Source organism: Phacochoerus africanus, chromosome 12, assembly GCF_016906955.1.
Source record: "Phacochoerus africanus isolate WHEZ1 chromosome 12, ROS_Pafr_v1, whole genome shotgun sequence".
In the NCBI taxonomy this organism is placed as follows: domain Eukaryota; kingdom Metazoa; phylum Chordata; class Mammalia; order Artiodactyla; family Suidae; genus Phacochoerus; species Phacochoerus africanus.
Genome location: NC_062555.1, coordinates 53,328,989 through 53,342,179, shown reverse-complemented (window position 1 = coordinate 53,342,179; position 13,191 = coordinate 53,328,989). Strand labels below are relative to the sequence as shown.

Sequence of the window (13,191 nt, the reverse complement as noted above, 5' to 3'; positions counted from 1 at the left end):
AAGGAGCCACCATCAGTCTCATTGTTCTGTTTCTTGAAGAAAGGATGTGCAGCAACATTTTTTTTGTGTGTTGGGGTGGTTAACACATCAACCCAAGAGGAGCTGCAGAACATGGGGGTATTTCCTAAGCCAGTTTGTACCATTTTCTTCAAATAGACTGGGGGCGGGGGGGTATCTATCTCCCTGAGTCCCTACTCTCCCACTGAAATCAGAACTGTTGTGGGATGGCACATTCCAGAAGCAATGCTAGGATAATCCTACACCCCCCACCCACCCCGTCTCTCTCACTTTCAGAGTCGCTATGGAAGACCATGCACATGGTTGCTTTTTTTGTTATTCCATTTTTTCCTCCCTCTCCAATCTTTTTTGAGATTTCAAGAAATGGGGGGGGGGGGTGCTGGTAAAGAAGAGACGAATAAACCCTTTCAAGTTCCCACAACAGGATCTAGAAAGCTTGTCCCGACCCCTGAAAACATCATAACCAAATGGCTTGATTACACAATTGTCCCCTCAAACTCTATCTGAGCCCCCCTTTCCCCAATTTGGAGGCTCTCTTCGGACAAAGTGAATACAAGGCCCCTGCTTACATACTTTGCAAGTTAGCAGCCTGGCTGGGGACCCAGGGGTGCATCACCTGTAAGGAGACCAAGATGGGCGGCGGGCTGGGCAGTTCTGCGGGCTTGGAGGAGGGGGCTGTGCCCTGAGCTGCCTCAACATGCCCTCTTCCAGGGGACCCTGGGAAGGCCGGGCCATCTCTCAGCACATGTGCTCTGGGACAAGGATCCTTACATCTTTTCAAAGCCTGGCCACCAGAGCCCCTTCACAAAGGGGTCTGGGATGCGGGATCCATAAACTTCCTAGGGCCTGAATCTCATCTAGTCCTCGATCAGGAGCTAAGGGCTTGATCCCTTTGCTCCAGCACAGCTCAGAAGGCTCGCCACCTCTCAGGGCCTCAACTAGGGCTATGGTTGCACATGGGACAGCTGAGAACTCAGGGGGTCTGGGCCCGAAGCCTCAGTAATTCATTTCAACTCCGCAGAACTTTTTTTTTTAGGCTATTAGTAACTGTGGACTTTTGACTTTTTTTTTTTTTTAAGATGGCACTGGCTTTAATTTTTTATTTATTTTTTTCTTTTTAGGGCCATACCTACAGCATATGGACATACATAGGCTAGGAGATGAATTGTAGCTGCAGCTGCCAGCATATGCCACAGCAGTGCCAGCCAGATCGGAATGCCATCTTTGATCTACGCTGCAGCTCACATCAAAGCCAGATCCTTAACCCACTGAGCAAGGCCAGGGATCAAACCCTCATCCTCATGGATAGTAGCTGGGTTCATAACCTGCTGAGCCATAATGGGAACTCCCTACACTGGCTTTTATTTTAACTTTGAAGCTACATATTTCCAAATGTGAAAATTCTTCTTTGGACGGTCAATCTGATCTGACTGGGAATATACTGATTTAAGAGCCTAAGCAATGGACTAACTTTAAGGTTACTTAAATGCAAAGGTGTTGACATCAAAGAGAAAAGAAAATTCAGTCGCTAGAATCCTCGGAACTGAAGGCTGTAGGTAAAGATTAACATAATGCTTTTAAATTTATCGACATCAATGACATTTCTTCCTTCTTTAGCATCTGGGACCTCAGGTACCTTTAAAATTCCCGAAGCCCAGGACTTGCTAATGATGTGCGCTTGTCAAAGAGGAAAGTCACCTTCAAAGCTATTAATGGTTGGACGTATTTTATCTTCATTTTACGTCAATAAATAATATGCCAACTCTTTGATGAGAGAAGCTATAATTTTTTTTTCTTTTTAGGGCCATACCCTCGGCCTATGGAAGTTCCCAGGCGAGGGGTCTAACTGGAGCGGCAGCTGCCAGCCTACACCACAGCCACAGCAATGCCAGATCCGAGCCATGTCTGTGACCTACACCACAGCTCACAGCAACGCCAGATCCTTAACCCATCCAGTGAGGTCAGGGATCGAACCTGCAACCTCACAGTTCCTAGTTGGATTCGTTCCCACTGCACCACGACAGGAACACCAGAAGCTATAATTTTTTAAATGCAAAGTGTACAGTCCCTAGCAAAGTTTGGGAGCTGGGAAAAAAAAAAAATGTACTGTAGAAATATTACAGTTCTAAATGACACCACAACCTGGGTACAGACACGGGTGGAAGGATGAATGAAAGATAATGAGTATGGATGCTATTTGTGGTAGAAGCTTGGCCTGAAAAGATTAGCCTTGGAAGGTCTGATACTATCATGACAAAAGCCATACAATACAATTTGAGGGAAAATGAAGGTAACAGGTATATGAGAGATCTTGGCAAGATACCATACATCCAGGAACATAGAAGGTTCTTAAAAATGCAGCCCAGGCAGGATTCCTAACTGCTTTCCTCAATATTTAATTTCAAACACTGGGCACTATGTCTGGTCACTTGTGATGGAGCATGATAATGTGAGAAAAAAGAATGTATACGTGTATATGTGACTGGGTCACCTTGCTATACAGTAGAACACTGACAGAACACTGTACATCAGCTATAATGGAAAAAAATAAAAATCATTATAAAAAGAGAAAAAACAAAAAAACCCCAAAATTTAATTTCAATAACTGTGTATCACTGAGATCAGTCTCGGTGATGAAATTTTGAATTTACAAAAGCAGAGGCAACAAAAATAACAGTAAACAAGTGGGACTATCTCCAACTAAAAAGCTTCTGCAAAGGAAACCATCAACAAAAAGAAAAGGCCACTTACTCAATGGGAGAAAATATTTGTAAATTACGTACCTGATAAAGAGCCAATACCCAAAATTGATAAAGAGCGCCTACAACTCAGTTAAACCAAACAATCCAATTAAAAAAAATAAACTAAACAATCCAGTTAAAAAAAAATGGGCAGAGGATCTGAACATTTTCCGCAGAGGACGTACAGATGGCCACCAGGTACCTGAAAAGATGCTCACCATTATTATCGTCAGGGAAACGCAAATCAAACTCAGGAGACACATCTCACACCTGTTAGAATGGCTACCATCAAAAAGGCAAGAACGAACAAGTGCTGGCAAGGAGGTGAAGAAAAGCAAACCCTCGACCCTGCTGGTGGGAACGCAGACTGGGGCAGCCGCTGTAGAAAACAGCGGGCGGTTCCTCCAAAAACTAAAATACAGAACTACCCTAGGATCCAGCAGTTTCACTTCTGGGTATTTATCTGAAGAAATGAAACACGACCTTGAAAAGATATCTACGTGCCCCTGTTCACGGCGGTGTTATTCACAATAGCTGAGACATGGAAGCAACCTAAGTGTCCACCCGCAGATGAACGGACAGAGAAGTGGTGACTATATGATACACATCACATGTACACACAATTATTCAGCCACGACAACAAAAAACACGGCATCCCGCCCTTTGTGACAACATACATGGACTCTGAGGGCACTGTGCTGAGGGAAGCAAGCCAGACCGAGAAAGATAAATGCCGTGCAATCTCACTGATATGTAGACTCTAAAAACAAACAAAACCCGAAAACCCTAGACTCAGAGTAAAGAGAACATCTGGGCAGCTGTCCGAGGCAAAGGGTGACGGTGGGCCAAAAGGTGAAGGGAGTCAAAAGCTACAACTTTCTAGTTATGGAAGAAATGAATCGTGGGTGTATAATGTAAAAAAATTAAAAAATATTGTGTCCTGAGCACCTCCTGGGTCTTCGGCCCTGGGCTAGACGTAGACAAAAAAGATTTTCCAGTGATGACGTGTTTCTCAAAATGCTTTTCAGGCATATTTATTGGACACCATCTTTCTTTTTTTAGCACGAGGCAGGAGAGGAGGGAGAAAAAAATTGGTGACCACATCGGCTGGGTTATTTGGATCCTAATTCCCGAACAGAAGGCGAGGGCCCTAGGGTCTGGGAAGTGTCCTAGTAAGAGGGTTTAGATCAGGGCCCTGTCTTATTCTGTGGTTGTGCATCACTGAAAAGCCTCTTGGACTTACAGTCGGGGAGGGGGGCCAGGGTGCACAGGATGAAAAGCACAGTGGGAGGCTGGTCCAGATTTTCCCATGTCCCTTCAGGTGGGACTGTAAGGCCCTGCCCGGCGAACGCTTTTTCTCCTGCACAGGAGATGCTAGACGGGAGGCTCCTGCTGTGGCGCAACAGCATCAGCAGCATCTTGGGAGCGCTGGGGCGCAGGATTGATCCCCAGGCCTGGCACAGCGGGGGGAAGGATCCTGCGTTGCAGCTGCAGTTTTGTGGGCAATTATGGCTCGGATTCCTGGCCAGCCCTGGAATTCCATAAGCCAAGGGGCGGCCAAAAATGGAAAAAATAAAGAAGTCAGACGGGCAGCCACCACAGCCCTGGGGGGAGCAACGACCAGATCCACAGGGCCTAGGAGTTCCCGTGTTGACTGAGGAAACCCTTTCCATGCATGGTCCTTCCCTCCACTGCCCCTCGGCCTTTCCCAAGTCGGGGGGAGAGAAGCCTCCCCGTGGAGCCTCAGCCTTGGCATCTGCTGTTCTTCAGGATCCAACCTGATCCAAACTGGGCTCAGTTTGACGTGCTCCCTGACCTGGTCACAGGCAGGGCTCACACATGCCTCCCACCTGCTCCTCCATCCAGCTCTCCTCTTGCTTAGCTGTGCAGCAGAGGGCTGGCAAGAAAAGGGCTGAGGGCCTCAGGGCTGCACACAGAGCCACTGCATAAGCAGGGAGGGCAAGAGGCCTCGGCTGCCTCTGTCAGCACCCAAACAGCTGTGCCTGGGGTCCTTACCACTAAAGTATATTTAAAAAAAAGCAAAAACTGCTTTAACATCCTGGGATAAAGATGCTTATATTAGGTGTGAGAGTGGATTCAGCAGGAAAGTTTTCTTTTGATTTCTCTTCTAACCCATAGGATTGATGATTAATGTCGAGGTGATGGCAGTGACAAAGAGGAAGTGCTAGCAGCCTTAAAGATGCCTGGATCTCTCTTTTTTTTTTTTTTTCTTTTTCGGTCGCATATGGAAGTTTCGGGCCAGGGATGGAATCAGACCTGCAGCTGCCATAACACTGGATCTTTAACCTGCACCATCTCAAAGATAAGGCTGGGGAGTTCCTGTCGTGGCACAGTGGTTTAACAAATCCGACTAGGAACCATGAGGTTGCGGGTTCGGTCCCTGCCCTTGCTCAGTGGGTTAACGATCCGGTGTTGCCGTGAGCTGTGGTGTAGGTTGCAGACGCGGCTCGGATCCCGCGTTGCTGTGGCTCTGGCGTAGGCCGGTGGCTACAGCTCCGATTCAACCCCTAGCCTGGGAACCTCCATATGCCACGGGAGCGGCCCAAGAAATAGCTAAAAAAAAGACAAAAAAAAAAAGATAAGGGTGGATCCTTAACCTGCTGTGCTATAGTGAGAACTCCCTGGATCTCATGTCTGACAGTCTAGTGAAGTTAATGGCATGTCAGAAGCTTGGAGCTCCTGCTTACCACACCTCCTCTGTACTTGCTGTTAGGTTTGTACCCCTGGAGGCTGTCAGGGACAAAGGGCCTGGATAGATGGACCAGACCATTGGTTTAAAGTGGGGAGAACCTTCGAGTTCCCGTCATGGCTCAGAGGAAATGAATCTAACATCCATGAGGATGCAGGTTCGATCCCCAGCCTTGCTCAGTGGGCTAAGGATCTGGCATTGCTGTGAGCTTCTGTGTAGGCTGCAGATGCAGCTTGGATTCCACGTTGCTGTGGCATAGGTGGCAGCTACAGCTCCGATTTGACCCCTAGCCCGGGAACTTCCCTATGCCACTGGCACGGCCCTAAAGAGACGCCCGGCTATTTGAGTTTGAATGGACCCTCTAGAGATTCTGCTGCACTGGGGGTCAGGGAGCCCCTGAGCTGGAAAAATCCGTTCTTTTGGCTATAATATGCCACACTGAGAAAGCACTCAGATTTCCAAGTGGATATGAAGCCACCACAGGGAGGCACCCCCTTCACTGAGGCTGAAGGTCATCTGTGGCTGGATAAGGAGGACAGTGGGTGGATAAACCCAGGCCCAAATCTGAGACTCTAGGTTTTAACCAGGGGCAGCGGGGGGAGGGGGGGGGGCGGGCGTGGTGGTTATAGGAGTGTCTTGGGGACAATCTCAGGGGTTGGCTCTGCCCTGGCCATTCAGAGGGGATCAGGAGCGGCTGGAATTTGAGGCAGGGACCCTGGACTTTGAAAGGCATTCTCTTTGATACAGTTTCCACTGTCTTCACTGGAAATCTCTAAGCCTCGGAGACAATGATTCCTCAGCCCATTGCACTGATGAAAAATTTTTAAGAATCCAAGATAGGAAGGGGTTTATGGTGAACCTTATGGTGACCCAGCAGAGGCAGACTCAACTTTGTGGGGCTTGAAACTTACATAATTATGGTGGCTCCATTTAAGAAAAAGAACACACAGTGTATTACGTTTGCAGATTGTACACAACACACCGCCACGGGTGGGAGGTGGGGGCAGGACCTTCCCTGTCCAGCAAGGGGCCTTGAGCTCCATCAGCCTCTCAGTAAATCTGCCTCTCAGCTCACAAAGGACACAGATCCTCACTCAGCCTCAGGTCTGAATGTTTTCGTGGCAGTGACAGGACTCTGCTAGCCCAGAAGCTAACCAGATAGCTGTCAGCTTTTTCGCCCACCTCCTGACCTTTTCCTTTTTAATTTCATTTTCTTACTGTCTGTAGTCACCGGATGTAGTTACAGAGATGACCCTGGACGATGAGGCAGGGCAAAGGCTTCTTGCTTGACTTTCCGGCTCCGATGCAAGGAAGGGTGCCCTGGCCCCAAGAGCCATCAAAGCCTTGACCACGTGGCCTGCATTGTACTTTCCAAACATTTCCCGACAGTGATCGCCTCCCCCTCACCCCCTGCCCAGCTCCAACAGCTCCCCTTCCGGTCACTCCAGGGAATAGCACCCCTTCTAGAGACAGCAGCCGGACCTGAAGCCTCAGGGCATTTCTGCCCCTCCCAAAGTCTCAGGAGGAATGACTCGCCCAGGGCCCTGCAGACGGCGGCGTTCAGATCGTCTGACTCTGCCTTTCAAAAGGCATCAGTCACCATTCTGTGACAGCAAGTCTTTCCTTCCCAAAGGATCACAGGCATTCAGTACTTTGGAGAGCCTTGAGAAGTTCCACTTGGGAACAGAATATAGGTTGCGCGGCATAGCGACCCTGACTTTTAGACCCCAGAGTGACACAGGAGAACCCTCCACCTTCTGTCCTTGGAGCTGACATTTCTGCCAGTCACCCATCAGCCCTTGGAAGGCTCTAGAGGCTGCCAGAAGAGACAAAGGGGCCAACATCCTCTCCCCGCTGCGCTGCGTGGCCCTGTGGCTGCTCCTCTCCCCACCCCCACCTCGGTAGTTTTCTCCGATGCTCATGTGGCCGAAAACCTTGGTCTGGAAACCAGAGCTGGCTCCTGGCGGGCCCGCCCAGCCATCTCAGCTGCTGCCTGGACCCCCACTTTCCTCGGAGCTCCCCCACCCCCTGGGTTGAAGCCGTGCTTCAGGGGCACCTGCTGGGGCTCAGAGGCCCTGCTCACCTGACGAGAGGAGGCTGCCGCTGCTGCCGCTGATGATCTTGCCCTTGCTGCCCATGTTGGCCAGCTTGGACGTCTTCAGCGTCCCCGTCTCCGTCAGGTCAATGGCGATTTCGCTCAGGCTGCGGGCAGCATGGATTTTGGACTGGAAAGACAACCAGGTCATACAGGTTAGACCGGGGACGCACCCCTCCCAGCAGTGACAGGCTGATGACAGGGCAATCGAGCACATGGGACTGACGGCCCAGACGGAAGTACTTTTCTGTGTGTATCCCCCGGGGCCGGTGCTCAGGGCTGAAGCCCTCCCTATAGGAGCAGATAAGACTCAAGAGGAAACCTGGGCGGGGAGTTTTCTAAGCCTGTTATTCCACAGGCTGTGTGTACACGGCTTATTATGAGTGTGGACTGTGGAGTCAGACTGACCTTGGTGGAGTCCTGATGTGGGGCGTGACCTAACCTCATGGAGCCTCTTGATTCCCAAGTATAAAGAGAGAAAACTCAACCTACCTCGCAAAGTTTTGTTAGGGTCAAGAGAAGCAATGCAAGGGAAGACCTCCCCCCTCCCCTCCCCTCCCCTCCGCCGCTTGCAACAAACAGTACTGATTGTACACAGTTCTGTGCTGAAAGGAAGAAAAACGGAGTTCCCACTGTGGCTTAGCAGGTTAAGAAGCCGACATAGCCTCTGTGAGGATGCAAGTTCAATCCCTGGCGTTGCTCAGTGGGTTAAGGATCCGGCGTTGCTGCAAGCTGCAGCGTAGGTCATAGATGCAGCCCAGATCCGGCATTGCCATGGCTGTGGTGTAGGCCAGCAGCTGCAGCTCTGATTCGACTCCTAGCCTGGGAACTTCCATATGCCACGGGTGCAGCTGTAAAAAGAAAAAAAAAAATAAAGAAAAATTGAATGATAGAAGACATGTCTGAGGCAAATTTATGAAATTTCAATAAATTCTGAGGTGGTTTAAATTCTTAAACCATTAGCCAAGGAGCCGCAAAAAAGTCAGAGGAACGGGAAGTGACCACACGCTCAGCCTGCAAGTGTGGCATGTTTGTGCATAAGAGATTCCGGAACCAGTGCTCACTGGGATGCTTGGATGCCACCAAGGGGCACCTGACATGGTACTTTGCTTCTATTTTGGTATGTAAACATATCTGCCAAAGTCTTCAGATTATGGTTAAAACTACACTCCATTTGTTCCACAAATGAACTGGCCCACTTTGGCCAACAGTAACAGTTGGTTAGAGCAATCCGAAAAGGACTCTGGGAGTTTCTGCAGTGGCACAATAGGAGTGGAGGGAACTCTGGAGCCCTGGGACTCAGGTTTGATCCCTGGCTGGGCACAGTGGGTTAAAGGATCCAGCAACGCAGCTGCTGTGTAGGTGGCGACTGTGTCTCAGATCTGATCCCTGGCCCAGGGAACTCCATGTGCCACGGGGCAGCCAAAAAAGTAAAAAAGGAAAGAAAAGGCCTCTGTATTTACAGCTATGTCCCTAAAAGTAACTGTTTGCAGTAAAGCCTTCTGCTCACAATACTTTAGGCAGTGGCCTTTGCTATACTGTGGACTTTCTGAAGACAACTATAAATACCAGTCTAACCCATATATTTGCTAATCTTTTTTTTTTTTTTTAGGGCCACACCCTTGGCACATGGAAGTTCCCATGAATTCGAATCAGAGCTGTAGCCGCTGGCCTACACCACAGCTCACGGCCACGCCAGATCCTCAACCCACTGAGCAAGGCCAGGGATCGAACCTGCATCCTCATGATTCCTAGTCAGGTTCCTTTCCCCTGAGCCATGATGGGAACTGCCACATTTGCTAATCTTTCCATGGCCACTGGCGATACAGTGCGCATACACAGATGGAACCAGGGGAGGTTCCCAACTGAGTTTTTTGATGTGTATGTGCACCCGGCCGGCGTGAGACCAAGACTGTCCACCGCACAGGAGAGGCGGTGGCAGGGGGTGGCGGGTGCACGGGCAGACCTGTGCCTGGCTCTCTCTCATTTCCACCCTGTGCCCAGAGGCCTCCAGCTGTTCCCAGCAGCGTCTATGCGGACCCAGAGGCCTTGGTCTTCCTCCCGCCTCTGTGTCGACGTTAGAATTGGTGAAAGACAATGACTTCCTCCTGCCAAATCCTTTCCTCGTCCGAGGGGCAGAGGGAATGTCAAGCCTTCCTGCTTGTTCTGTTCAGCGGGTATGGGCCGTCCTCCTTCTGACCCGCTTCTATCTCACAGGTCTTTCCTTGACTCACGTCTCCTCTCCAACATCTGCTCCTGTCCCTGCGTTTAAGACCAGGCTGCCTTCCCTCCAGCATCCAATAACCCCAGCTGCCAGCCCTTGGCAGAGTTTTCTGGCTCAGAACAGAGAAAGCAGGAGGCCCTTTGTTTCATTTTGACCCGGGAAAGCCACAACCTTCACCTGGCTCAGTTTTATCTTCTGAGCCAACACAGGAAGCACAACCCATTCCTTCTTTCTTTCAGCTCTGTAATGTTACTGAGGCCCAAAGAGGAGCCCACGCTTGCAGTTATGGAAGCAGAACTCATGAAGACATAAGCTGATTCACGAGTTCCCACTGTGGCTCAGCGGAAATGAACCTGACTAGTGTCCGTGAGGATGTGCGTTCAATCCCTGGCCCTGCTCAGTGGGTTAAGGATCTGGCATTGCTCTGAGCTGTGGTGTAGGTCTCAGATGTGGTTTGGATCTGGCATTGCTGTGAGCTGTGGTGTAGGTCTCAGATGCGGCTTAGATCCTGTGTTATTGTGCCTGTGGTGCAGGGCGGCAGCTGTAGCTCCAATTTGACCCCTAGCCTGGGAACTTCCAGATGCTGCGGGTGTGGCCCTGAAAAGCAAAAAGACATAAAGCCAGTTCAGCCTGGTGGAAGACCCAGGCTCTGAAGTCAGAAAGATCTGGACTGGAATCCTGGCTCTTCCCACTGAGTCACAGTTTGACCTTGATTTTCAATCTCTCTGATAACTGAGATCCCTGTTTGTAAAATGAAGCTCTTGAAACCCCCATCATAGAGTTGTACTATCAGGACTACACTAGACAAGGGATGTCAAGGCCATTAGAACTGGAGGAGGAAGAGGACCTCAATCAGGGCCTGGCCGTAATGTGCTCAATGCGGCTGCCTTAATGACTCAACTGGCTATTTGGAGCATGTCATCAATCACATGCAGGAGGGGCTCCCAGCCCACCTCCATCCCTGCCACACCCATCTGGGAGGCAGGAAACCAGGCAGGGAAAAGGGACAACAGATGGACTTCCCGGGGAGACTAGATTCTTCGAAGTTTTAGGAAATGACCCGCTCCTCTCCAGAATGGAAATAGCACAGTGACTGAATGGACCAGATGGAGAGAGACGGTTAAGGGGCGGTGAATTGATGGGGCGATTCGTGCCTTGGAAGGTCCAGGCTTTGAGCCCACGCCAAAGAGCCTCCAAGGTTTTGGGTGTTTCGCTATGAGGGTCTGGCTGTCTGAAGAATGACTGTGGCCGTTCATGAAGTTAATTATCCCCCACCGCACCTTTCCTGGGCTTTTGATCTACATGGAACGAAGCGCGAGTAGACTGGATCCGGAAAACAAAACGAAGAAGGCAAGCTGTTTCGACTGGGGGCCAACTGAACAAGTCCCCAGTCTGAATTTGGAGGAAATCTGACTAATGTTTACTCTAAACAATTTAAGCTTTCAAGTATTTTCTTCCAAACTCCTCCCTTTGGCTCCAGGGTACACAGGTTGCCAGGAGCCAGCTGACAAGACTTTCTGATCTTTGGGGTCAGCACATGCAATTGACCAAATGTAAGCGGTACCTGCACAGCCTCTCATTCTGAATGAACCGCCAGATACCAACCAATACCAACCTCTTTCTGCTGTCTTGGGTGATGGAGGGAGGGTGTGTGTGTGTGTGTGTGTGTGTGTGTGTGTCTGCTGTCTTGGGTGATGGAGGGTGTGTGTGTGTGTCTGCTGTCTTGGGTGATGGAGGGTGTGTGTGTGTGTGTGTCTGCTGTCTTGGGTGATGGAGGGTGTGTGTGTGTGTCTGCTGTCTTGGGTGATGGAGGGTGTGTGTGTGTCTGCTGTCTTGGGTAATGGTGTGTGTGTGTGTGTGTGTTTGAGAGGGGGGGGGAGAGATTTTTTTTTCTTCTTCTTCGTTTTAGGACCAAACCCACAGCATGTGGAAGTTTCCAGGCCAGGGGTCGCATCGGAGCTTCGGCTGCAGGCCTACACCACAGCCACAGCCACACCAGACCTAATCTGCATCTGTGACACACACTGAAACTTGGGGCAGCACTGGATCCTTAACGCACTGAGTGAGGCCAGGGATTGAACCCACATCCCCATGGATACTAGTTAGGTTCTTAACCCTCTGAGCCACAATGGGAACTCTCAGATTTTCTTAAATGATTTGCACTAGGACCCTGAAAGAAGAAAATCACCAAGTGCTGGGAGAAGAACAGGAGGCTTCCTGGCTACGCACCCCTGCTGACTCCAGCCACTAGACCGCACTTGTTTCTGGGCTTGATAAGCATCCCTCGGGAGGCCTGGGTTTTGCTGAAGCACTTCAGAGAAAGGAATGGTTGGCATGGCCCGATACAGTAGGGTGTGAAGCAATGCCCAGTACGCCAGCCAACACTCGCTGTTCTGAAATACTTGGAAGCGCTTCCTCCCAGCCCTGTCAGCCATCACTCACCCAGAACCATCCTGCCCACTGGAGACAGGTCACATCACTGTTGCCTAAAAAACCTTCCAGAAATGAAAGGTGTTGTAACACAAATCCTAAGGTGAATTTTATCATCTCTGACTCAATTTGGGGCACTTTTAGAGAATTTAAATTATACATGGAGTTGGCCAGGGAACAGTCTGTTGGATTGATAATGATAATAATAAAAGAAGTTCCCATCGTGGCTCAGTGGCTTAAGAACCCGTGAGGATTCAGGTTTGATTCCTGGCCTTGTTTGGTGGGCCAACAGTCTGGTGTTGCAGCATAGGTGCATATGTGCCTTGGGTCTGGTGTTGCTGTGGCTGTGGTGTAGGCCGACAGCTACAGCTTCAATATGACCCCTAGCCTGGGAACCTCCATATGCCACAGGTACAGCTGTATAAAAAAGAAAAAAAGACAGCACGCATCTCTTAAAGCCATTTCACAAATACTGTGTCACTGGACCAATCAATGATTCAGTCAGGATTTTCCCTTCCAGTTCTCTAACTGGGAAGAGCAAGCAGGAGCGAGGGATGACTTGCCCAGGGTCACAGACCTGGAAGGCAGAGTCCTTGAACTTCCTTTTGGGAGAACTTGTTCCTCACCTCTCACTGCAGGTAGAGGAACTGGTTCCAACAAGAAATGCATGGGCAGCTGTGAACATTCAAAGCAAGTAAGCTTTCAATTCTTTTCCTCCTGGGAGTAAGTGCATTTCCTGGGGTTGCTGAGCTAAAAGTTCCCTATTGCTGTGAGCATTTGGTTTGGCCTCTTAAAAGACACTTCTTGTTAATAAGTGATTTTTTCTTTTTTAACTTTTTTTTTTTTCCACTGCGGGCACAGCATGCAGAAATTCCCAGGCCAGGGACTGAACCTGCTCCATAGCAGTGACAACCCTGGGTCTTTAACCTGCTAAGCCACCAGGGAACTCCAATAAGTGATCTTTGATAGTTAC

The 13,191-nt window shown here is 49.7% G+C and overlaps 1 protein-coding gene across 2 annotated transcripts in view; it reads right to left on the bottom strand.

The window, feature by feature from the left end:
• FRMD4A (FERM domain containing 4A) overlaps window positions 1-13,191 on the bottom strand; it is a 358,568-nt gene that overhangs the window by 47,119 nt on the left and 298,258 nt on the right. For both annotated transcript variants that reach the window (XM_047755369.1, XM_047755370.1), the window contains exon 14: window positions 7,553-7,694. In XM_047755369.1, coding sequence (XP_047611325.1) covers window positions 7,553-7,694 — 142 coding nt within the window. The remainder of the gene's footprint in view (window positions 1-7,552; window positions 7,695-13,191) is intronic.